The following is a 25,441-nucleotide window of genomic DNA, read 5'->3' as shown; positions in this document are numbered from 1 at the left end:
ATCATCAAATAAGAAGAAATTCCATAAAAAGGAGAAATAGCAAGTAAAACAGAAGCAATGTAAACAGAAGCCAAAAATCCAGGCGATACGAGAAGAGATAGATGGATAGAGACAACAAGGACATGCAGTCAATAACAAAATACCACGTAAAAATACTAACATATTGAAAGTGACGATAAGAGGAGTATTCATACAGATAAAATAAATCATAAAATCTCTGAGAAAAAAATAAATTAAGAATTATTAATAAGACATATCACCAAGTTCAATAGTGAGTATTTATGCTATCAAAAGGGAATCCAGATGTAAAATATTAGACTATACTTGTGGCAAGGCAGCAAAGCCATGGAGCAAACTTTACTGACATTGAAAGACATCAGGGATGAGCCGGGCCAGAAAGAGATTCAGATCCCATCTGTGATTCAGACTGATCATCCAAAAAAGTGGAAAGATCTGGAGGTTCATAAAAGATCTGGGTACGACCTCTCTGAGTTATTCTGAACCGTGCTGGACCTGCAAAGGAGAATGGAATGTTCATCTCTATAAGTCTACTGCGCAGATTCAGAAAACCTTTCCGACGGATAACAGTGTCTCTGGCAAAATCTTGTGATATAGTTATTCTATGGCCTTCCCAGTGCAAAGTTTTAATTTTCTTCATCTGAGCTAAAATGTGTTCAGTATGTTGATGACTGAGGGGTTTGAAAATCACTGGCCGAGGAGAAGCCAAGGATTTGTTTTTAAACGTGGGCACTCTACGTGCACGTTCTATTTCAAAGTCCTTTTGAAATGAAATGTTCAGCACATTAGGAATCCAGGATAGCAATAAATCTGACATAGATGAAGCAGCCTTTTCACAGTCTTCCAGTAGTCCAAAAATGCGCAGATAACTCCTACGATCCCTGTCTTCCTGTTCCATGAGGTCTATCCATAGTGAAAGCAAGGATCGCTCCATATTTTGTACACGCTTATTTTGCTTAACCGTAGAATCTTCAACAGAGCTTATTCGATTTTCTGCACTGGAAACACGTAGCGAGAGGTTTTTAAGATCATTCCGGATTGCCGCTACCTCAACCTGAAGTAAGTCTATGTTTGTTTTGGTTCTCTGTGCGATATCATGGACTGAATTAAGTCCGAGAAGGATAGTGTTCAAGGTTGCAGCGGAATCTTGGTTGCCCTTAGCTGGTTTCTCCGGCTTGTGGTAAGTTTGTTTAGGCCGCTTCAGATTCCCTTTAGAGTCTCTGTCTTTGGAGGTAATGGCCATGCCGTCTGCCATTGGGACAGACACCGTTGAAGAACTAGTTCACAAAAGTAGTGTAGCTTTGCACCGCAGTCCTCAAACCAAAACAGACAACAGCGTTACTCCACTCCTTACAAGACAGTCAGCTAGATCTGAAGCACTAGTTAGGTATTATGGATCTAAAAGCTTCCCGTTAGCTAACACCACAATGTGCTTAGATCAGTGTTAGCAGTAGCATTCCAATACACAACCTCACTCTTTCAATGAGATGTCTATTGTAAAGCAGGCAATACTTTCAACAGCAGAATGAAAATTCCTTACAGTAGCCCATGTAGGAAAGAGAGATTATAAATATGCCAACAATCACGAAGAAGATGAGGTCTCCATGATGGCTGCCATTTTATCAGTGAAATCCCTGGTGAATGAGCGCTGTCCTGACAGGCATACCAAAAGCTCTAATATTGTGCATACCAGCAGTTAGGCCTGAACTAGAGCAAGACGTTGAGGTAGAGCCAAGTGACAATTAGGCCACAGGTTAAATCTTATGTTTGCCGAAAATGCTTAGACAGAAAGCACCTCTCCTTATGTCCAAGATGCGCAGAAACTACATTCCAGCTAGAGAATTGCACTGAAAAGGAAGGTATGCATAGCGCTGCCACAATACCTTGTGAACAGTAGATAATATACGAGGAACCAGAGAGAACAGACCGAAATTGACAATCAGTCAGTCCAAGTGTCGATGAAGCTTCTGTAATAACCGCCATTTTGAGAAGTCAGCCTGAGGAGAAAATCGTCATGATACTCGAAGTTGCAGGAATCAGGTAAAATCGTCCAAAATCACAGCAAAGGCTCCTGATACGTTCCGCCGAAAATTACAGCAGTGTGGTGAACACAAAGTCAGCTGAATAACATATTAATTGTCCAGTAGTGTTGGTGGTCAGCCGAAGCTCAAAGCAGTGCGGCCATCTTGGCTGTGTGCTAAGCCACGCCCCCACAATATTGTTGTTTTAATATTATGTCAGCGATCCATCCCTTGTGATACTTGTTTCAACTCTTGTTAAAAATTAGTTTTATTTGAATGTGAAGAACCACAGTTTCATCAGCAGTCACCTTTGTATATTTATTATTCACGTTGCCTAGTACACAGAAGTCACAGTGCTAGATTTTAAGCAATCTCTCTCTCTGGACTATTTTATATCTCCTTAAAGAAAAAAACAGCGTCTACAGTCTCCATTAACTCAAATGCTGGAACAATGTTGTTGGGTATAGCTGTGCCTGGAGCTGGTGTGCCTACGGATTTAATTTACTCCACAGTCATCACTCATTCCTACGTAAGTATGACTATATTTAGTCACTCCCAAAGTATGGGCTAATGGGTATCAGGGAGACTTATACTTCTCTGTCAACATGCTTATCAGCTTTGATCACCACTGGCAATGATTGCAACATGTGGCTGGACTTCAGATGAATTAAGTAAATAGTCTGACTGAGTAGTTCTGTATCACCCTGTAAAATCAATACATCTAAGTGCCTTAAAGCAATAAATATGTCAGCTAGGAAAACTGCAATAAATTGCTATATTATGCCCCGTCCTTGTAGATTAGGCAGAGGTGGCCACTAGCAAGGGCTATGGGATAACTAGTGTGTTTCAAATTACTGCATATGTGTGCCCTCAGGTACTGCTCTTCTCTCCCCTAACACACAGGTTATTATTGCAATTTTGATTGAATGTCATGTGCTAAGTAGTAGCAAACATTATCCACTGTTGGACTGGACCCCATCCTCTTTCAGACCCAAGCACTGAGAGATTCAGCATATTTTTTAAGTAGGTGTTTGGATCAGCTTCAGATGTCACTGTGCCTTCTTTTACATCCCGGCTATACATCTCAAGATAGTGAGTGCAGTAGAGTCATAACTGGCCCACGTAGAACAGTCTTCAGCAGTTTGGGACTCCCATTTATGGAGGGTAAAAGTAAGGACCATGCTAATATAAATAAAGTTGCACCAGCTTCCCAGCACCATCGCACAGGAACACCTCTTATCTTTCCTGCACCAGCTTCCAGAGGCACTGACAGGTCAGACTAGCTGGGCAGCATCTTTACCTAGACCCCAATACACCCTTGTGCAACACCTGGTAATTCATTAAACGACTGGATGGATGGATGGATGGGTTTTTATATAGCGCAATATCACCGCCAGGTCTCAAAGCGCTTTGCATTGGGAACCCGTCCTGGTTTTTCCCTGTGAGATAGCCCCTACTGGGTATCCCCAAGGTGAAAGCCAGGCATCCCGCCACGGGGGGCCGTAGTGGAGATTAAGCAAGCTATTGCCCAGAGTTGCAGAGTGTGAACCTGTGATTCGAGTAGGCACCGAAGCGAGAATTATCGAGTCCGTGGACATTTTGGGTTCAAGACCCTGCCACGTCGGGAATTGAACCCTGGTCCCAGGTCTGATCTCACCGTCCGGGTCTGCCTCCTCTAACCAGTGAGCCACACTTCTCCACTAACAAGTTCAAAAACATCACTCTAGCCCTGATAGAACTACTCTAGTGACTATTACTATCCTCTAAGCTGTGCTACTTTCACAGTAAAAAGCAAACTGCAAAAAGGAAAGGACAAGAAGACAAATCTTGTTAGACTATGAACGTACATTTTTCTTACTGGTCAAACCCACTCTTATTTCTTTCTACTCCGAATGCTGTTAAAATGGATGTCTCCAAGGAGCATTTCATCTGAAATTGAAAAGAAACCACTAGGCTATTCTTATCCCACTACACCAACTATGACCAACCTGCAGGCTCAATTTAATGTTCTGAGGCCTAAATACCTGTTCCATCAAAGTGTTCCTAGTTGTGCTCATGTGTAGATTAATTTTTCTTTGCATGCACATGATCATGTATTCCACTAAAATATTGTCATTATCAGCAGAAATGAAATGTCCTAATTTTCATCTTCACATTCAACAGGTCTATGAATCAAAATGTTATTTAAAATATGCGTTGACATTTGCCCCAACAGTTAAATTATCAATATATTTTAGAAGGAAAGAAGGGAGACTCCATAAGAGTCAATGTGAGTGAAAGGGAATCTGTGGAGAATAATTCACTGAAGTGAAGAGAATGCAAAGAGCTTAACCCCTTCGACGCTCATGACGAGCTCAGCTCGTCATGGAGTTTCCATTGATTTCAATGGAAATTACATGGGAGAATATCAGGTACCTTAGCATCCAAGTGGTTAAGGAAGCACCTTTGAGTATCTTAAAGTGAATTCCAATGCAATTGAAAATGTATTTGATTGATGGAATCACTTTTCTTTGGCAGATTTCATTTGATTTCCATATGGCTACCAGCTCATAGCTTAAGCATACAAGAAAACAGCTTTGCGGGAAATACACATTTATTTTTTAAGCTGCTCTTCCATCATCATGTGTTGACAGCTGAAAAAAGTAATTTATCCATCTCTCTATATTACAGGAAAGCCTATGTGTTCACTTAGTTAAGACGGTTCAAAGTAACACAAAAAATGCTATATAAATGTACCCACCTGCTCAAAAGAATTTTTCTGAAACTCTTCAAAGCCACAAATGTCCAAGATTCCTATTTCAAGTGTTTGGTCACTGAAAATAAATCACAATGAACACAGTCAATGGCTTCACAATAGCAAAATAGTTTTAACTATCAATCAATACTATAGTATTTTTTCTATTTTACCATCAAATATGTATCCACTGTGATACATGAACAATTCAGAAAGCAGTCGGAGGAGCATGCCCATTTAGAAACAATTTTGATAACATATCTGGCTTCTTTATTGACTAAACCATCAATTGAATTTAGATTCAAAATGTTGTACTGTAAAAGTCGGGATATAAAGACTGTATTGATCATTATGGATGTCAGTATGGGTGGCTAAATAGTGAGGTTTGAGGGATTCACAGAACTAACTTAAGACAAAATCCTAAACTTACTACCATTTTGGTATTCACAGAAGGCACTTACTCATTTCGGTATTCACAGAAGTTAGGAGTCCTAACTTTAAGACTCCTAAATGTCTTATGTGAATACCGAAAGTCTTAAAGTTAGGATTTTTCTCAGTTTAGGAGTTGTAAAGTTAGGAGTCCTAACTTTACTACTCCTAAATTGAGAGTTTAATGTCCATTTAATTTAACAAGATAAATCTCCGCTTGTGGTAGGAAAATTGGGAAAAGTGTAACAGCATGTGAAAGTCTTTGAGTAAATTGCATGCATAAAAATTGCAATGTAAATATGTTGTAGGACCCAGCCTATCCCTCTCTTTTCTCTCTTTTCCTACTGGTAACAAAGGGTCTTTGCTGCAAAAGTAATTAAAATGTGAAGAGGTCTTTTAAGGAACGCCTAATGGTCTAATTGTTGTGTATTTAATGTATTTTTGTTTAACTTCCGCATATCCAATGGGGTTGATTATGAGTGATCAGGATAATTCCTATCTCTAAGCAAACCCTATATTTTTGCAGGGGCTGGAGGTATGAGTTATGCATATTTTATTGCATCTGGTTAATACTGATTATGTCAAAGCCTGCAACACCAGTAATATTTTGGCTAGTCAAACGTAGGAATTTAATGGAAAAGAAGTCAAATTATTTTGTCTTTGTTGTGGTAAGTATGAAAATGTGCATGTTAGTTGACTTTACTGGGAAAAACGTGGAATAGATGCTATTTATCCTACCAAATATTTTTTCAATCCCAGGGTATAAGATTTTATCAAGTGCAGAAGATCACAAAGTCCAAAGCCATGAAGAAGAACTGTTTGATTTAGAGTCAATATTTTGTTATAGGGTTTACTGTTGTATTTTTGGTATCCCAGTGCACCTACTTAAAAGAAACTGTTAAAACACTGCAATAACTGTTTTAAAGTATTATTAATGATTTCGCCGATTTGGAATATATTTTTTAATTTTTATATCTGAAATTACCAATGTCCAAAATGCATAATTATGGTTAAACAGTTAACTGTAGGTATACTCATGGCTGAATTAATAGGAAAAGAACATTGTGGACATGTAGTCATGATCAGATATTGCAGGAAACCCAAAAGCAGAAAATGCTGTGAAATCAGCAACAAATGATGTGTTCTGTTTATAGAAACAAAAGGCTTCAATGCCAGTAAATATATTGAGAAGAAATCACCTTATCCAAAGTTCCTTGACTTTGAAAACATTTTCCCACAAATCCTGAAACTATAATTGGAATCTGCATATTAAATCTGAAAAAAGGAAAATGGTGGAAAGGTCAACAGGAGTCTGGAATTCTAAGGAATTTCTTGTCACGCTTGTTATAAAAAATTTCTGAAATACATCACTTCGCGTATTTATGCATCATTTGTAAAAATGTACTGCAAAATGCACCTTTGGGATAAAAATTAGGCATGGGGCGAAAGTTTAATTAAACCGGAGTAACTAGAGTAATTTCAGTAATTATCCATTACTTATGTAATGCAAAATTACATGACAACTCCAGCATGAGTAATGAAGAGTAAATTGGTACATAAGTCCTACTGCCAGAGCTCAAAAACAACAAACTAAGAGAGAGCGAGCAGCTGCTGGCTACCTTCGCTCATACCTTGTAGCATTTAGTGCTATTTGCTTAGCACAAAATGCATCATCTGGCCCACTTTGATCACATGGGTGAATTTTGCACTAAGAAAATGCTGAATTACACTTCTCACACAATTGCATATGATTACAAGAAATGGTGTGGTAATTATGAGTGAATACCCTAGAGAGAATGATGTCAGATATGCCGACTGGTCGACTTGGTATCTTTTGGCGTGTTTCCCCTGAATTTTTGCATTCTGACCTCCCAGTTTTGACTCTTTTTTTGCTCAATTATTGTCTCTGCACACTTTCTCACTGCTATTCGGTATTAAAATGCAAGTTCTCCTGTTGTAAATTGTGTTTTGGATTGGTGTTTCCATGATTGGCATATTTTATTCACTTGGCAGTCCCTAATAAACTGCAATGAGTGTGCCAGGGCCTGTAAATCAAATGCTGCTAGTGGGCTGCAGTACTGGGTTGTACCACCCACACAAGCAGCCTGTAAATGTAACTCTGACATGCCATTGCAGAGCCAGTGTGCAGTCTGGGACCTTTTCTTACATGTCAGTCACCGCTAAGGTAGGCCAAAGGTACCCCTGTGGGAAGGTGCAGTGTATGTGAAAGGTATGACATGCCCTGGTGTGTGGCATGTCCTGATAGTGAATTACTGCCAATCTCGTGTTTCACTATTGCAAGGCTACCTGTTCCCATAGGACAGAATGGGGTGTGTGTTTATAATATCTTATAAACATAACTGGCCCTGGGAACTAGGTAGAAAAATTAAGTTTACCACGCCTGAACTCAGAATCTAAAGATGCATCTTTTAGTGAAGGTGATTTTTACATTCTGTGTTTGAAAATACCAATTTTAGAAAGTAGGTATTTTTTTGCTCAGCCATCCAGTAGGCCTCTACTTGGGTTGTGGATTGACTGTCTGGGTTTTCGATGACAGGGGCTGGAGAGGAGCTATGGTTCCAGATAGTCTAGGTGGGTCAGTAAAGGGCAAAATAGACCTGGGCTGCATTTAGAGTAGGGGGAGGAGATTTCTTTTCACCTGAAGGGGCCTAGTCTGCCTCTGACAATGCTGTCTCCTCCTCCTGCAAGGAAGCCAAACCAGAGAGGGCAGAACTGGTTCTGGCTGGGCACTGACACTCTCTGCCTGAGAGGACAAAGGAGTTTGGGCTACAAAAAGTGGGGCCCAAACCCCTGAACTTTAGAACTCTTTTGGACCAAGAAGACTGCCAAGAAGAAGAGCTGGAGAAGCTGTGAGGAGGAACTACCTCTTTGCTGACTTTTTTGCTGTGTTGGACTGCAGTGGCTGCTTGGGTCTTGGGCAGTGAAAGGACTGGACTGACCTTCTGCAATCTTTTTTTGTGAGTTTATCCAATGGCTTGAGGTAGAGCTTGCCCCCTGTTCAAGAAGGCTCAGGAACAGCAAAGACTTCAAGTTTCTCTGCCCTCAGCACTGGGGACTGTGTATTATGCTGCAACAGAAGAAAAAGCAACCCGACGCCGTCTACGACACCGCTGCCAACTCAGTGTCCGAAAGGCACTGCAGAGGGCACTGCCACAATGCCGCACGGCGACCCTGGTCTCACAGACGATGTTGCTGACACAGCCACCGAGCGGCTGCTCACACCACGACCTGTGGGCATGGCACTCCTTATCACCTCGCTCCACGATGCCGCCTTGGTATTCCCGGTGACGCCGCTCCACACCAAAATCAATGCCGCTGCCTGCACCGTAGTTCGAGGGCACTGCTCGTACACGACACACTACCCTCATCCCGCACCGAAGCCTTGGCCTACCAATGCCGGCTACTGCACTTCAGTAATGATGACCCTGCTGCTTGCACCGCAACCTGAGGGCATCACACACTGCCCTGCTGCACTTCGCATTGTAGCACCCAACGCCTGCCGACGCCAGCGCTCCTGACTTCAACCGCAAGGAGTTCGATCTGCAACCCGTGTGACTTCAAGGGCCCAACGACTCCAGCACCGACCGGAGGAACTGACGCCTGTGGAAGCTGTGCTTTTGGAAGCTCAATGAGAGGTCGCCGATGCCCTGCATTTTTAAAGGTACTGTTTTGCGGGTATTCCTGACACCGTAGCTGGCCCGCGACGCAGCAGTCGGCCTGAACTGTTAGGATTTGTTTGTTCACTACGCCGTTATAGCCCCAGAGGGAGCTATCGAATTCAAGGACCTGTTTTTCAAGGTTATTTTGATAACTGAAGACTTCTAAGTACTGTATTGTGGATTTGTATCGTTTTTGGTCTTGTCTTTAGTATATACAAATATTGAATATTTTTCTAAACTGGTGTGGTGTCCTTTTTTAGTGCATCCACTGTAATACTGTTGGTTATGTGCAAATGCTTTACACACTGCCTCGAATATAAGCCTGACTGCTCGTACCAAGCTACGTGAACAGGGTTTTTTTTTTAGGAGTGTAACTCCCTCATCCTGACTAGAAGGGTCCCTACTTGTGGGACCCATGAGTTGTATCACTTTGCTTAACAAACAATCTATGGTTTAGAGTCAGGCTAGGAGTCTGAGGCAAAGAGAGAGAACCTCACAATTATATTGTAAAAGTGTCAACGTGCCCTCAGAATACTGAGGACACACCCATCAGACTTGAGATCATGATGCCATAATCTGGGTCAAAACCTTGTGCACTGTTTTGAATAGATCTCTCACTAGGCATATATATTGCTGAATTTCACTAATGCAAATTACAATTAGAAACCAGTTGATGACAGTGTCATTTTAGATCAACTAGTCATAAGAATGAAACCTGAGATAGTGTCCTGTGCTTCGTACTGCCCAGTTATAATTTCCAAACAAGCAACGTATTGTGGCAATGCTGCCAGTATCAACAATTTTAACAAGTACACATTGCTGTTCCTGGTCCCATGGAAGTTGGTATTGTTGTACCCACAAACTGGGTCAGCTTATGGGGACTGAGGAAGCTAACACTGTGGATGCATGTGCTGTGACTAATTTTGCTGGCTTACTGGCTATTTTACGCATCTCACACTAACTTTTAAAATGGCATTTTGTAGTTGATTACTGTCTTGTACAGATTACAGAGGTCAGGATAATAGACACCACAGAAGATAACTTTAGGCAAATTAAGAAGTTGTTCTCTCCAGAATTCATTTATAAGTGATCAATGTACAGATGCAGCTGACCAAGTGGGGATTGTACAATAGCTGTGATTGTCATAAATACTACTCATTTTCTATCCTTTTTCATAACTCCCCTTCCCCTGGTCTGTACCCAAGAAGCAAAGCAATGCCTTCTGAAATGTGATTTTATCTATACCGTATGTAGAATTCTCAGTAGTGACAGCTTTGCAGAAAGCAAATCTGGCCTTTTCCAGGTCTCACTTTACTTTTACTTGTAATAAGGTAGGCTTCTGTACATGTTAATGAAGATCCTGGGTCCAACCCAACTTGTCTTCCTGCAAGGGGATGAAAAACACCTCTTCACTCTAAGGCCATTGTTCTTGCTCTGGGGCAGTTTTCACACCTCTAGAGGGTCCAGCATTGCATAGGCATATGCTGGAGAGCTAATGCAAATTATCCCCCAGGAACTTCAAGCTGAGAAAAAAAGTCACTTTCTAGAAGTTACTTTTCCAAAATATTTATTAAAAATAAACAAATATTAAAAATAGGGGTTGAACTAAATTTCTAGCTGGTCCGAACCTCCGAGTTAGCAGAACTAATATTTTAATCTGTGCAACATTAAATGCCTACATGTCCCACTTTTAAATGCCATGAATCCTATCTTGTGTTACAAGGCTTACATAAGAGTGACATTAATATTTAAAAGGGAGGTTGTTCCCTGTCAAAAAGAGTTATTTCGGCAAGTCGGACTGCTGGTTTAAACTGCGTCTGTCAAGCTACATTGTTAAAGCCGAACCCCTGTTTCCACTGTCACACTAATGGTTCACGCAATAAGTGCTGCTGTTAACAGGTGCTCACAGGTGACATTTACTTTTCCGTACTATGGTCTATTTTGCACCATACACTATGGGCTTATAGGGAAGTTAAATATGCAAATCAATGATAAGCTATTTTTTGCATGTTGTACGGGTCAGAGCATATACAGTGGTCAATGGACAGCAGGGCTCCAGTGTGCAGTCTAAAAAACAGAAACATCATTCATGTTGACCACACAAAAAGGGCCTTTTCTAACAAGAAAACAGATAAAAAGAGCAGTAATAGCACTAATATACCACACAAGTGAATATCAAAACATACTGGACAGTTAATGTGCTTCTACTCTTGAGGTCCTACTACCCCAGAACCCCCGCTTTGGTTTCAAGATAAGTACACTGGCATGGAGAGCACTCACAGAGTCATAGAGACACACTAAAGTTCAATTGCTCAAATAGTAGGCTAAGATTCCTAACATAAATTTCTTCTCCAATCAGTCCACTGATTCGCAGGAGTAGATATACGTCATATATAATTTTATTCTTCAAAACTAAATTCTCAGTCAAAATTGCTTTGACATTGCTATTAATGCACTCTGGGGTGAACGCTCCCTGAAATACACAGCTAACAGAAAAAAAAATGCAAAAATGGAATCCTGGTGATGCTGGACCTAAGACAACTGTCGACGTTTCGACCCTGAGGGGCCCCAATCGGTGGTCACGGCGGGTCTTTCTTAAGACAAGTGGTGTGTAGGGGGTTAAATTGGACAGTTCTGTGTTCATAAGCTGTGGGCCCTCAGCCTTGGTCGGTACAGTATAGTGGTCAATGTACCCGTGTTGCAGGATGAATCCAGTCAACGTGTTAGACGGAGGTGCAGCATCCCATCCGTCTGCTGCATGAGGTCAATGACCTCATGCAGCAGATGGATGGGATGCTGCACCTCCGTCTAACACGTTGTTTGGAAAGTAATTTAATTAGAGTTGGGGTTGTACTACAAGGTTGTTTGTTTCAATGTTGAATGTGAGGAATGGGTTCAGGGCATACAACACACCCTGGGCCTGATTACGATGTTGGTCGGAAAGCCTCTGACCAACATGGTAGGTTCAAAGTCTGACTGCCGTATTACAATGACTGCGGTCAGGGTTTAAACCGGCCAGGGGATCCGTTGCAGCTCCAACAGGCTCAAGGAGCCTGTCCACTAATCGGAATGGCCTCAAAATCCCTTAATGACAGGACTTCTGCCGTCGGGTTTATGATGTCGTTTTCCGACAGCCTCTCCAAGTTAGCCTTTCTGACATGGAAAGGCTGTCAGAAAGTGACTTTGGGAGCCCATAGCAGGGCCAGATTCCCACCTGCCCATCCGTGTATGGCCCTGGGAGACACCTATGGGGGTCCCCTGAAAATCCCTGCACCGTGTAGGGATTTGCACAAACTTTCCCATTTCCGCCCACTGCACAAGCTATCACAGAGAAATTTAAGTTTGCACCATGTGTGGTTGCATTGTAATGAGGTGTGCGGAACCACTGACCTATGGTTGGGCGGTTCCCGCACCGAAACGGTGTCGGTTGGAGGCAACTCTGACCAACATAATAATAAGGCCCTTTGTGTAGACCCTTTAACAAGTTTGTTAAAGCCCAGGGAATCTATTTCTTCCAACTGATCTGCTCCCTATTCTTGTTTGTGATGTCCCAACATAGTTTGAATTATCAAGTTGGTGGCTTTTTCTGGGGCTGCACATGTAGATGTATGGCTCCTTATAGGAGAGATTCTCATTTTAATGACAGTGGTTTTGGCATCATGTATCCACCTTTCAGCTAGGCATTCAAATGAAGTCTATGATATTTTGTGCATTTTGGTGCTGGAAGTTCTATACCACATAGAGCTACTGCCCCACTGTCCTCCTTAGGTCATTTCTTTTCTGGCTGACTTTATGACCTCAATGATTAAGATTGTGAATAAATATGATGGACGTATCTAAAAAAAAAAGTCTATAGGTTACCAATATGGCAATAGACTCCTATTTGTATTCCAAAGGGAGGGATACTAGGGCTATTTCCACTCGCAGGGGAGTGGGAGGTCCAGCAAGAATGGTAGCCCCTAAGAATGTGTCAAACAAGTGTTGTTCTGCTGTTCCTCTGCAGAGGAACAGCAGAACAACACTTGTTTGACACAATAGACTCCTATTATAAAATTACTGTTGTCAAATTAATATTTTTGTACTAACTGTATTTTGATAAAAATCGTTTTTGAAATGGGAATTTATGCGAGACATTCTAGAGAAGATTGGAGATGTTAAATGCAGTTTTTTTGTTCTTATCTTGCCCGGCACAACTGTTTCTGTGCTCTAGGTGTTGAGTATTGGGCTTTGGACATGTTCCAGTTCTTTATCAGTTTGTTTTTGCGTCAGAATATCCTCTTTATTGGTATTGTTTCCTTTTCCTACTGCTTGCTAGGGTCTCAGGAACATGGTCTGAGATTTGGTGTTTATCAGGCTTGTGGGCTTTTTTTTTTCAAGTGATGGAGTTTTTGGGATCTTCAACATCTCAATGAATTGGTTCACTACTTTGATAGGCAGTGTTGCTCTCATACATGCAGTAAATGTCTTAAATTCAGTGGTCAAGCTTCTCACGTCCATATGTACATTAGGTGTACACTATGGCTCCTAATACTCTTTAGATCGTTTTGTAGTTTCTGCTGACTGTTGTTTCCTTAAACAGATTATGTTGCTGCCTTCTCTTCATTCCTTGCACTGCTTTGGTTACTGGTTTGTCACGATTGTTTACTTTTCTACTCTGATTTCTCTGAAAAATATGTTTAAAACCTTTTATTTCTCTGTCGCTCAACTGAGACATGATTGTGCTATTTTGAAAGATGTTCATAGTGCATTCCTAAAAGAAGGGCATGGGCCGTGAAATATTGAACCAGAATACCTTCACCCTCCATGTGTTAAACATCGCTACCAGTGGTCGGGTAAACCTCCCTCTAGTTTAAACAAGTGGTCTTGCTCAGTGTGCATTACTGGCCTGTGAGTTATTCTGCTTCTGAATAATTCCAATAAAACCATTCAGAGTGAGCCAAAGAGCGGAATTATTACCATGAAAGGCAGTTGTTAACTCTATATGCGATAATATGCGATACGACATGACTGGCCAGTTTCAGTAAGCCAGTGAGATACTTCTGTGGGAGGCTGCTTCAATCCAGATCAACAAGTCATAGGAAGAAATTGAGGGGAAACACTGAATGCTTTGAGAGCAGCTGCTCGTCTTTCAGATACCCCATAGTGCACTGACCATTGCGGTGTCGCATTCAAGCAGGGGATGCACAGTATATCTGCAGGACTCCAACAAATAATTTACGATCTGGAGACGAGTATATATCTCCACGCCAGATAAAACACCACTGCACATAGGAATGAAGCATAGTGAAAAGCCAGAAATTCAGAAGCCCTGATGAGAGTCCTCTTACTGTGAGGATTAGGACTCAAACCACGTTGGCACTGTTTTCATTGAGGATCTTTAAATTGAGTATTGGCAGATACGGAGGGATTTGAATTGTTTCCCCCATCTGCTAAGTATTGTTCCCTTTGATTATAAAAGATTACTCTGATTTTTGACGAGTTATACATTTAAAAGATTAATTTTAAATTTTCTCAAAAGAAAGTCTGTTGAATGTGATTAATGTTGTGTTGTTTGATTCTCTGTTTCACTTTGTGTATTGTTTAACGTGTATTGTTTATCATGTGAATTATTTTGTTGATTGTTATTGATTAATGTATGCAATCTTCTTGAGATGACAGTGTGAGTTTTTCTATATTATAATGAATTGTCAAAAAATAAATGAATTTTCCACAAAATAATAAGGGTTCAACACCTGATCAAACAAGAATAAAGGTTGTTGATCATTTCAGCCAATCAATTACGTGCTGAAAGTAGTCTTAAGGTTCAAGTCACCACCTTTTCTCTTCAATTTTATGGCCCTACCTGTTCCTTGTCCTACTGGGCCTAACTCCCCTGTTTTCTCGCAAGCCTATTAGTAGCATTTCATTTAAATGTCATAGGTACATGTAGTACCACTTTACTAGGTGAGTACAGGTAAATTAAATGTGCCTTTTGGGTATAAGACAATTTTACCATGTTTAGAGGCAAGAGCACAAGCACTTTAGCACTGGTTAGCACGGGTAAAAGCACAGAGTCTTAAGGTCAGCAAAAACACAATCAGCATGAATGGAGGAGGAAGGCAAAAAGTATGGGGAAGAACACCCAAGGCATATAGGTTGAACAAGTCCTACCTAAATCATCATTAGTTTGTTTTTTAGGTGGACTTGGGCATTCTCTGAAATATCAAGACTGAATTTCCCTAGAATCTAAGCTTGGCCCATTATTCCAAAGGATTGATTACATTGTTTTAACCACCTCATGTGATGCCTGCGTTACTAATGGGAAGCCTAACAGTGCTGCATCTGTATTAGGTATATGGAGAGCATCTGTGTGAAGTGTTTCTGTGGTAGTTCGTAATGTCATGTTTTTGAATCTTTTACTGCTCTTTCAGCTAAGATAGTTTAGGGCATGTAACTGTGAATCTTAAAGCCTGGTCTATACGATGTGGATTCTGACACTGATAGTGTTATGGCTTTGCTTGCTTAATATCTTGCCATTCTGTGGGTACTGTCATTTCAGGTAAGCCACTCGATATTCATAAGACTGAATTGAACAGTCAGGAGTGTGACTTGACTCATCTCTTTGTACATGCAATATTCAGACTATAAATTAATCTTAGGGCTTATTATTTATTAGTTTCTTACAGGCTTAGCGGAGATTTTGATCCCTCTGCTTCAGCATAAGTTACCATAAATGTAACATCTGTTTTATAGTTTGTGTTCTTGATTGATGCTACATTCATTCTTCTCTCCTCCTTGTCCATTTTGTTTTGAGCACTTTCATTTCTTTAATAATTAGTATTAATATTTCTTCATTTGCTGCTTTCTTTGTCTAAATATCAGTGAATGACAGAGTTCATTTATTTGTCATGAATACTGTTCAGTTATAATTTAATTTATTGATTTACTAAGTAACAGTGGGCCTCTATCTCATTTAGCTGGGGCACTTTTTTCAGTTTTATTTAGATCAACCCATTTATTGCTCCATGTTTCAAGGAGTCCATTCAAAATATTGCCTCACTCGTGTATTCGCCCTTTCTATAACGAGCCCCTTTCTTCATTGCCTGCTTCTTGTTTGAAGGTTGTTTTGGCCGTATTCACTCTATAACTCAACATTCTTTTTCCATAGTTCTTTAACTCTTAACTATACTGAGTGGCTTACAACTATACTGGCGGATCTGGTGCCTGAGAGAGCTGCCAAACCTGGTAATAAACGTGCTTCTGCTCCTTGGTTTTCATCTAAGCTTAAAGAAGCCCGTCAAAGCTGCAAGAGAGCAGAAAGAATCTGGAGAAAAGATTATAACCCTTGTGAGAGAGAAAAATTTAAAGATCTGACCAGATCTTACCATAAGATGATCTGGAGTGAAAAAAAAACCTACTTTGAACGTCGGATAGATGATTCGGTTAACTCCTGCAAGGAGCTTTTTAATATTGTCAGAGACTTCACTTCGCCGTCGCTGGCCAAGTCTGCTCAGGGTCATTCCAAATCTTGGCTGAATGAATTAGCTCATTATTTTTATGACAAAATAATCACCATTCAAGTCGACCTGGCAACTTTTTCTAAGCAGTCACGGGTAGTTGATCCGGATGCCATTTCTTCTGTGAATCCCACTCTTTGGGAATTTCCGCAGTTAAGCCTTGCCGCTTCATTAGACTACTTGACAGGCTTGAAATCGGGCTCCCCTTTAGATCCTTGCCCGGTCTCTTGTCTTAATAAAATAGCCTCTGTGCTAAATAGTCCTATCAACTCCATGCTAAATTCCTCTTTTTCTTCTGGCATTGTTCCACAGGCGTGGAAGAGTGCGCTTATTCTTCCACTAATTAAAAAACCAACTCTGGATCCCATCATACACGCCAACTATAGGCCTATTTCTCTCCTCCCTGCTCTGGCAAAGGTGGCGGAAAGGCATGTGCACCGATCCATCTCAGATTTCATCGAGAATAACAACATGCTGCACAGTACTCAATCCGGGTTTCGTGCGAATTACAGCACAGAAACCGCTTTACTGGAAGTCACCACTGCCATCAGAGAGGTCTTAGACTTGGGAGGCAAGGCCATGTTGGTTTTGTTAGACTTGTCGGCGGCGTTTGACACCGTTCCCCATGACACTCTCCTAATTCGACTCTGGGATTGTGGCCTTAGGGGGACGGTGTGGAACTGGCTTAGGTCATTTCTAGCCGACCGCCGGCAAACGATCTGGGCGCCACCTCACTCCGCAGCTATGTCAGTCCTGGAAGTGGGGGTCCCTCAGGGGTCTATTCTTAGCCCCCTGCTTTTTAACATCTTTATGGCCCCCCTTGCAGAGGTTGCGGAGTCGTTTGGCGCTCAGATCGTGTCTTACGCTGATGACACCCAGCTCTTGTTCACTCAGAACAAGAATGAGATGTTTGATGGGGCACGTATCAGAGGCTGTTTAGAAGCAGTCTTTGATTGGTTCAAGAGACACGGCCTGAAATGCAACTCCGATAAATCGGAGCTGCTTTTTTTTGGGTGTGTCTCTGAACCAAATTGGAAAAGTTGGTGGCCTCAGGATCTTTTCCCTCCTACCAATGCTAGTACCAGGGTTAAAAATCTTGGTATCATTGTAGACAACGAGTTGACTTTTGGACCCCAAATAGCCAGTCTTGCAGGGAAATGCTTCGGTATCCTGAGGATGCTCAGGAAATTTCTTCCTTTGATTTCCGTGAATCATCGCAGGGTTATCGTTCAAGCATTGGTAGGGTCTCGCTTGGACTATGTAAATGCCCTTTATTTAGGTCTCCCTAAATACTTGGTAAGGAGACTTCAGGTTGTGCAAAATTCAGCTGCACGGGCCATTTATGGCCTTCCTAGACGAGCGAGTACTTCCAACCTGCTTAAGGAATTGCACTGGCTCCCTATAGCCAAAAGGGTGCTGTTCAAGAGCCTGACTCTAACTTATAAGGCTCTGCACGATCTGGGCCCCAGGTATATTAGTAAACGGCTCGCTCTGTACAAACCGAGCAGAGCTCTTCGCTCCGCCTCCCAGCTCAAATTGTGTGTCCCATCCATCAAACGCACTCGTCAAGGGGGGCGCTCGTTTCACTACCTGGCTCCATGTGCCTGGAATGAATTGCCTTTTGACCTGAGACAGGCCCCTAGTCTGATGTCTTTTAGAAAAGCATTAAAAACCTGGCTGTTTAGTTAGGAACTGTGTAGTCTTTTATTCCCAGTTATGTTTTCTTTCCAATAAAGGTCCTCTTCGCCAAAGCGCCGGGACACTCCTTTGCGAGTAGCCGTTGCGCTATAGAAGAACCCAATTAACATAACATAACATAACATAACTCTTTCATGTTTTAGTGGAAGTGGTTTGTCAGTGTATTCAACATCAGTTTCCCGTTCCCATTAGATCTACGTGGTTCCCTTTGAATGGGAAATTTGGGTTTAATGGCGTTTCATCCAAATTTTAATTAATGTCAGCCACATGCTGCTTTGAGAAAAGTTACTGATTTAATAGAGTTTGCTAGATTTGTGTGTACGGCATGGCCCACCTACGATACCTCACTCCTTTGAATTAACAGATTTGAAAAGGGAGTAAAGAGGAGAGTTGAGGAACTGTATTACTTCAAACACTTATAATGTTCCTATGATTTCAAAGGGAGTAATGTGAAAATGATTTGATAGGTGAGTAATGGACAGAGGCAAACACTATGTATAGATAGTACTGTTGTGTGGTGTTTTAGGCTCCGAGGGTAATTTTCCCGATTTATGCCCTTATATAGGTACAATTCACATTGCCCTAATATAGGCCCTTAATTAGACATAGCCCATGCAGACCAAATACAGGCATGGCTACTTCCACCCGTACCAAACATCACAACGATTTCTTGGAAAATCAGCTTAAGCAGCTAGGGACTTTCCTTTGCTTGAATATTGATTTGTCCAAGAACTCATGTACTTTGCAAAGAACGACTATTCCCTAAGGGTTCTTTCCTGACGTTATTATGTCCAACTTTACGTCAATCTATGGCATTCCTAGACACCTTCAAGGTATAAATATACCTTCACTTGCTCTAGCAAGACACAGTGGTTCGGAGCAGTTTGACTATCTACTTGCCCGACGTAGCTCGCTACAGCAAGTGCCAAAGGAAGCCGACCCTCCAGCTGACACTCTGATCAAGAGGCTGCCTTTCTCTCGCCGAGAATCCAGCTCCAGTGTTTCCAAGCACCCCTTGCCGGGTGTTGGGAAATCGAGTCCCCAGACAGAGATACCAGACCTCCTTCATTCTAAACCAAGGTAAAGAGCTGATTAGAACCTGGAGAAATCTTGGATAGATTCTTGGCAAAGAAAACAAAACCTATGCTACACAAAACGTACGTCTTCCTGCGTACTAGACTTAGGTTAGGTACATTGGGGTAGGCGTATTTTAGAAGCACCAGTTGAGTATTTTTAGTCATTATTTATGTATGTATTTTTATATGGTTTAGAAACCATACAATGCTCTTACAGTATTATTTTATAATATTGTTCTCGCTGTACGCATTATACTTTGCAGTCTGCATTACGATTGTAGCAGTTCACTTTTCTTGCATGAGAAAGAAGACTGTTCAATAAACCTTTTATTGAAAACACCCGTCTCTCTATTCCTCTGCAAATCTGTAGAAACGAAGCATGCACAATTGGCTGAGTGAAATACCTATCTATTGTTTCCGCGACTCTAGAGATATATTTCTTATTCTTGGGAAACAAAGTTGTCATGTTTATGCGGTTGTCAGAAACTCATCCCTTCTTGTGAATTCGAGAAAGTTTCTAGTGACCTCTGGGCTAGCTGGCACTCACTATTAAGGTTAATATATTCAAAGTCAAAGTAAAAAAAACGTTATTTCTGCAATTGCTGCAATAAAAGCACGATAATATAACATTTATAAATGCAACATCATAAAATAACATACTAAAAATTGGAAGAAAATGGAAAAAAAGAGCAGTTAGTAATACTATTAACATTTAAACCCCAGGTAACAAGAAGGTGGCAATAAGGAGAGGGTCACGCCCCCTCGTGTTATCAACCCATATAGTGCATTAGGCATAGGCAGATATATCAATTAAGGGCAATTTTTAGCAGCATATTGAAAAATGTCATCATATGGCACAATACATTTAAAAATATAAATAAATTAAAAAACAAAGTTAAAAAGAGTAAGCATCTGTTAGTAGCATTTAAAATCAGGGAAATCGATCTTGAATAAAGCAACACCATTTCAAGTCTCAATCCTAACTTTTCACTAAACACCTGCGATTACACCACATTGCAAATGGAAATTTTGTTATGGCAGCGACACAAACCGGATGTGTATCATACTTTAGTAACCTAAAGACCTCTTTATGGTTTCTTATTCCTCAGTTCCTGCAAAGTTGGAGAACCCTTTTGGATCTAGCTACCTTATATGCAGGGCAAAGAAAGATCACGTGGGTCTCCATCTCTTCTGTCTCATTGCACCCAGGACATAATAGTGTATTGACACCCACCCAATTGTTGGTAAATGCAGAAAGGGGGAGTGTCCCATGTCGAAATTGAAGAAACAATTTCTTGGCTGCAAGAGGTTGAATAAGGTCTAAGGCCGGCTCCAAGTTACTGTTCGGTTTAACAGCTAAGAACCTGGAGGTTAGACTAGATGACTCAGTCGACCGAATAATACACATCAGCCAGTGTTCTTTCAAAGCAGAGGTTAGTGACAGTTTGGAAGTAACAAGACATGACTCCTCAGGTGAAGACCACAAGTCATTTCTCCCTATTTTACGAAATGCATCCCGAATATAGGACAGTCAAGGGATTTTCCCCGCCTCCAAAATAGGCATAACTGATTTTAATTCCTCTCTATAGTTTACCAGCTGTGGAGTACTCCATAGCCGTGGCCAGTAGAGGAGTGGGCAAAAGGTGATCAAATCGGCAATGGGGAGAATGCCCAGGTCTGTCCTTAAGGGGATTAAAGGGGTGCTTTGAGGGTGACCCAAGAGTTGCCTTAAGAAATTGTTTTCAGTCACTGTTAGAGTTTTGATCTGACAGTGGCCCCAAAGTTCAGCTCTGTATAAGGGGGCTCCCCTTGTTTGAACTTTGTAAATTTCTGCAGGAGGGCCAATGACCTTTACAGCGCAGCTCCTATGAACTCTTAAAATCCCCCCGCTTGCCTGGATTCATTTTAATTTTGCCTTGGTAATCTGCGGCCCCCATTCCATTTTGTCATTTAGAGTAAGGCCCAAGTAATCAAAAACAGGCTCCCTCTCTAAGGGCCTGAGATCCATTTTAGGGTGTGGGCAATTTGTAGAATCAGCATGGAAGACCATATACTTTGTTTTCTTTATGTTGACCTCCAGATTCCTTTTCTTACAAAACTAGCTAAATTCCTCTAGGACACGCTGCATCCCCATAGGTGTTTTGGATAGGAGCAGCATGTCATCCGCAAACATTAATGCTGGTATTTTGCGGTTAGCAAGTTTAGGAGAATCTATATCCTTAACTGCTAAGAGATCCTCGATTAGCCCATTTAGGAAGAGGGAGAAAAGAGTTGGTGCAAGCACGCAACCTTGTCTCACACCCTTCTCTACAGGGAACGGAGCTGAAAGTTCCCCTCTATTCCCGAATCTTATTTTAGCAAAGGTAAATTGGAGCCCCCATCGCAAGCAGTAGGCTCCACAACTGGTCTCGATCTACCAAATCAAACGCGGATTTGAGGTCCGCGAATGTTAGGTAGAGAGAACCTCCCTCCAGCGTTATAGTTTTCCAATAGATTAGTTGTAATCGAAACAATCTATCATCTAGGGCTTTCTTGAAGGCCTGCCATCTGTCAATTTCCCATTCAGATTTCGCTTCTAAAATAATTTTCTTAAAAGATGCCCTTGCCTCCCTAATACGTACAATATCACCCTCTCGAAGTTTAGTCAACAGAGCATTCTTTGCTTCTCTGCATGCCCTATTGTACCAGGAATTATTACCTCTTTGTTCCTTTCTTTTATGGGTTGAGGTGCTATAAAAAAGTTCTGCCAGGGTTCCAACCATATCCAGGTGGTTTTCCCCCAACACCTCTAAAGAAACAGTGACACCGCTATTATCTATAATAGAGCTTGCCTTTGCCAAAAAGGGTAAGATAGATTTATACAGGGAAGACATTGCCTCAGATGATTGTAAAAATGTTCCCCAGCGGATTCTTCTGCCTCCATCAATTGCAATTAGATCAGAGGGGGGCGGCATAGTCTCAGCCTGTCCTGCTACCAGTTGGCACCAATCCAAGGTAAGAGCCAGCGGATTGTGATAACTTTTAGTGCGGGACTGTACCAGAAAGTTCTCAATCCTATGCCAGATATCCACCTTCACCAAGATATAATCAATTGTGGAGGCCTGGCCATTTCTTTCAAAGGTATGTTTCCCTGGGTTATCCGCAAACATTCTGCCATTACATGCCCTGAGTGAGTAGCTGAGGGTAAATGAGGTCAGCTGCAGAGCTAGAGGGGTCCAACCCCTGATCGGGTAATGATTACACAATGAGATTCCCCACGTTGAGTCCTCATCACTCGTAATAGGGTGGGGTAAACCATTTAGGGGTTCAAAGTGGCAGTTGAAATCCCCACCGATGATAGGGAAAACTTGGTCAGGCAGCAATGAAAGAAAGGCGGACAAACAATCTAGCGTCTGCGAGGTCTGCCCATACCTAACAAGGTGAGAATAAACATTAATAATAGCCACCTTTGGGAAGTTGTTAAGAGAGAGAATAATACATAAAATATCAGAGGAATGGGTGTCTATCGACTTAACTGAACAGCCAAGGTGTGTACCGACCCAGATACCCAACCCCCCACGAAGGTCCGCCCCTAGGCCCCTGAATAGCCGCTTTCCAATAAGAGGCAAATCCAACTCTATGCAAAGATTTCAAGGCCCAGGTCTCCTGGAATAGACAGATCTCATGGGTATCAATGAATTCGCCCCAATCGGGCAGGTCCATGTTAGCATTTAACCCAGCTATATTCCAAGACAACATCCTTAGGCCTTGTGGTATAACTGCCTTAGTACTCTGCAAAGCCTTGATGGGCACCCCTCTCTCATGGGCCACGGACAGAAACTCCTCCTCATGGCCACCGGTAGTATCAACAGTGGCCTCAAAGTGACTAACTACTTTCCCTTTAGCATTCTCTACTAGTGCCAAATCGTTGCTCGACCATGGAGGGAGATCAAGAACCACTACTCCCTGAGGCCTTTGAGCTTCAATGGCCTGGAGTAGAGAAGTAGACTCTCCCCATTCGATTATATTGGGCAAACTCCCACCCTACCAGGCGGACTACTATCTGTAACCTCCTCGGTGTCATCGATGGTTCCTCTAGAAATGTCTTCTCTCACCAATTCCCTACTCAAAATCTGTGTCTGGTCATGGGTAACAACTCCCTCATCAATTCGGGGTAAGCCTAGCTGTTGGCCCTTGGGAGTATAAAATTGACTACTAGAAGTCAGTCAATCTACCTGATCTAGGATACTGAATCTATTACTTAGAGGAAAGGCAGGTGGTAGGAAAGTATCATAGTTACAGCGTCTGTTGTTTGCATTTCCTACCTGAGCTCTTAATTCCCTACTTTCCCATTGATAGCCCCAGCTATCTAAAGGTAGGTAGGGAGGATAAGGAGGGTAAAAGTAGGTTAAAGAAAGGGACTGTATCCCAGGAGTCGCCCGCATCTGATGCCAATCACATATGTGATCGACCGCCCGCCTATCTCTAAAGTTAATCAAAATGCAATTGCCCTCAATATGTTTCTTTCTTTGTCCCACCCAGCTTACTCTACGGGCAAATACAATTTCACTATATACCTGCGGTGGAAGTGGTCTATTAATGTTTAACCAATGGATACACTTATTTTTTAGGTCAGAATACGACTCCTCCTTACCTTGTTCCAACCCAGGGACACCAGCCAATACAACAACATACGGAATTGATGCAGGTGATAAATCTATACATGGCAGGCTAGAATTCATTACACCATGACTGGAAGAGCGCCTGCGAGAATCATAGGCTTTATCTTCTCTCATCAATTTAGGCTCCGAACCACCCCCCTGAATAGGTATCACTAAATTCGTATTCTTGTTAGATACTCCCCCACCATATGTCACATTGCCAAAATTCCCGATGGTACCAGCCTCAACATACCCACTCGAAGGGGCTAATGTTATATTAGGGGACAATGGGATAGGTGGACTGATAGGGGCAGGAGGGTTGCACATTGTATTTGATGTTGCTACAGACAGTCCAGTGTGACCTCCCGTAGCATGTTATAAGCATGGTTAAGTGCAGAACATGATTCAAGATGCAAAAGTTTTTCCTCTACTGAAGAGAGTCTTTCAAGAAGTGGTAAAAGGGATGTAGTAAATAAGGCTTCCATTTTCGCCCAAAAATCCTCTCAAACTAGAGGTAAATGGACATCCACCATGTCTGGATAGGGCATGCCCAAAAAAGGAGTCGGTAACCGAGTCTCCGATATAGGTGGCATTGCTGTGGACTCTATCACACCAGTCCTAGTAGATTTTTGAGCATTTTTAGCATTTTTATGCCTCTGAGGGCCCCCGCCCCGCTGTCTCTTTGTTGCAGTATCCGGCAATTGGACCGTGGCTTGCAATGAGGAGCTACGAGCAGACCTTGTTAGAGGACGAGGAGGTGTGCTACGAACAGAGTCTTTCGTTGCCGGAACAACAAGCGAGGTGGTAGATGCAGGCTCCAATGATGAAGAAGTATTAACTTGACTCTCTGGGACCTGCAAAGACTGGTAGCTGCCTCCCGCCATGGCAAGAAGGTCAATGGCCGAATCTGTAGGTTGCTCAGGTGACCTTGCATGCAAAAGCCCACCCAGAGATGATCATTTTGATAGCATGGGGTCCAGCAATAAATGCCGTTCAGTCAGGGTTATTTCGTGGGCCAATACCAATGTTGCTCTAATTAAGAACTGGTCCAGTGTCCCCACCACTGTCCCACCCATAGCAGAGCTCCTCCCCTTTCCTCCTCTGGTGGCCATCGAAGTGTTCAAACCAACACAACAACTGATCCAGAAGTCAAAGTGCCAGATAAGAATAATAGCACTGGTATAGAAATCAACTAATAGGCACTGGCCTTATAGTACTGGTTAGGTCAGAGGGGGGGCCCGGACCGACCTCTTCTGATCTCGAACGGGCTCAAACGGGCCCGGGCTTCGCCCAGTGCGTGTTCCGCGGAGCGGGTGCTGCGAGGCGGTAAGTAGCGGCTGGTGGGAAGGGCTGATGCACCTCAGGTGGAGTGAGCGAATGGCTCCTGGGACCTGAAGTCCGTCTCCAATACGGCAAGTCTCCCCCGACAAAGACACCTCCAGCGATGCGGCACCCGAGGTGTTAAGTGGAGACCTAGTCAACCTCAGTCCTACGTCTAATCTATAGGATACATTATTCCAATGGGCAGAGCCTATTGGGAATATAGGAACTACACTACAGTACATAAATGAAGTTGTTCTTTCAAACACAGTGGAAATGGTGCACAAGCAAAGTAAGCCCATGCAAACACTAATGAAAGGGAAAGGAAG

General features: G+C 42.2%; 1 protein-coding gene across 1 annotated transcript in view; it reads right to left on the bottom strand.

Moving 5' to 3' along the window:
- Positions 1-25,441, bottom strand: part of MYO16 (myosin XVI) — a 2,830,569-nt gene that overhangs the window by 1,158,888 nt on the left and 1,646,240 nt on the right. The window contains exon 21 of the mRNA XM_078658257.1: positions 4,780-4,852. Coding sequence (XP_078514383.1) covers positions 4,780-4,852 — 73 coding nt within the window. The remainder of the gene's footprint in view (positions 1-4,779; positions 4,853-25,441) is intronic.

Source organism: Lissotriton helveticus, chromosome 8, assembly GCF_964261635.1.
Source record: "Lissotriton helveticus chromosome 8, aLisHel1.1, whole genome shotgun sequence".
Taxonomy (NCBI): Eukaryota; Metazoa; Chordata; class Amphibia; order Caudata; family Salamandridae; genus Lissotriton; species Lissotriton helveticus.
Note: the sequence above shows the minus strand (reverse complement) of the source record. Positions and strands in the feature narration are given on the sequence as shown.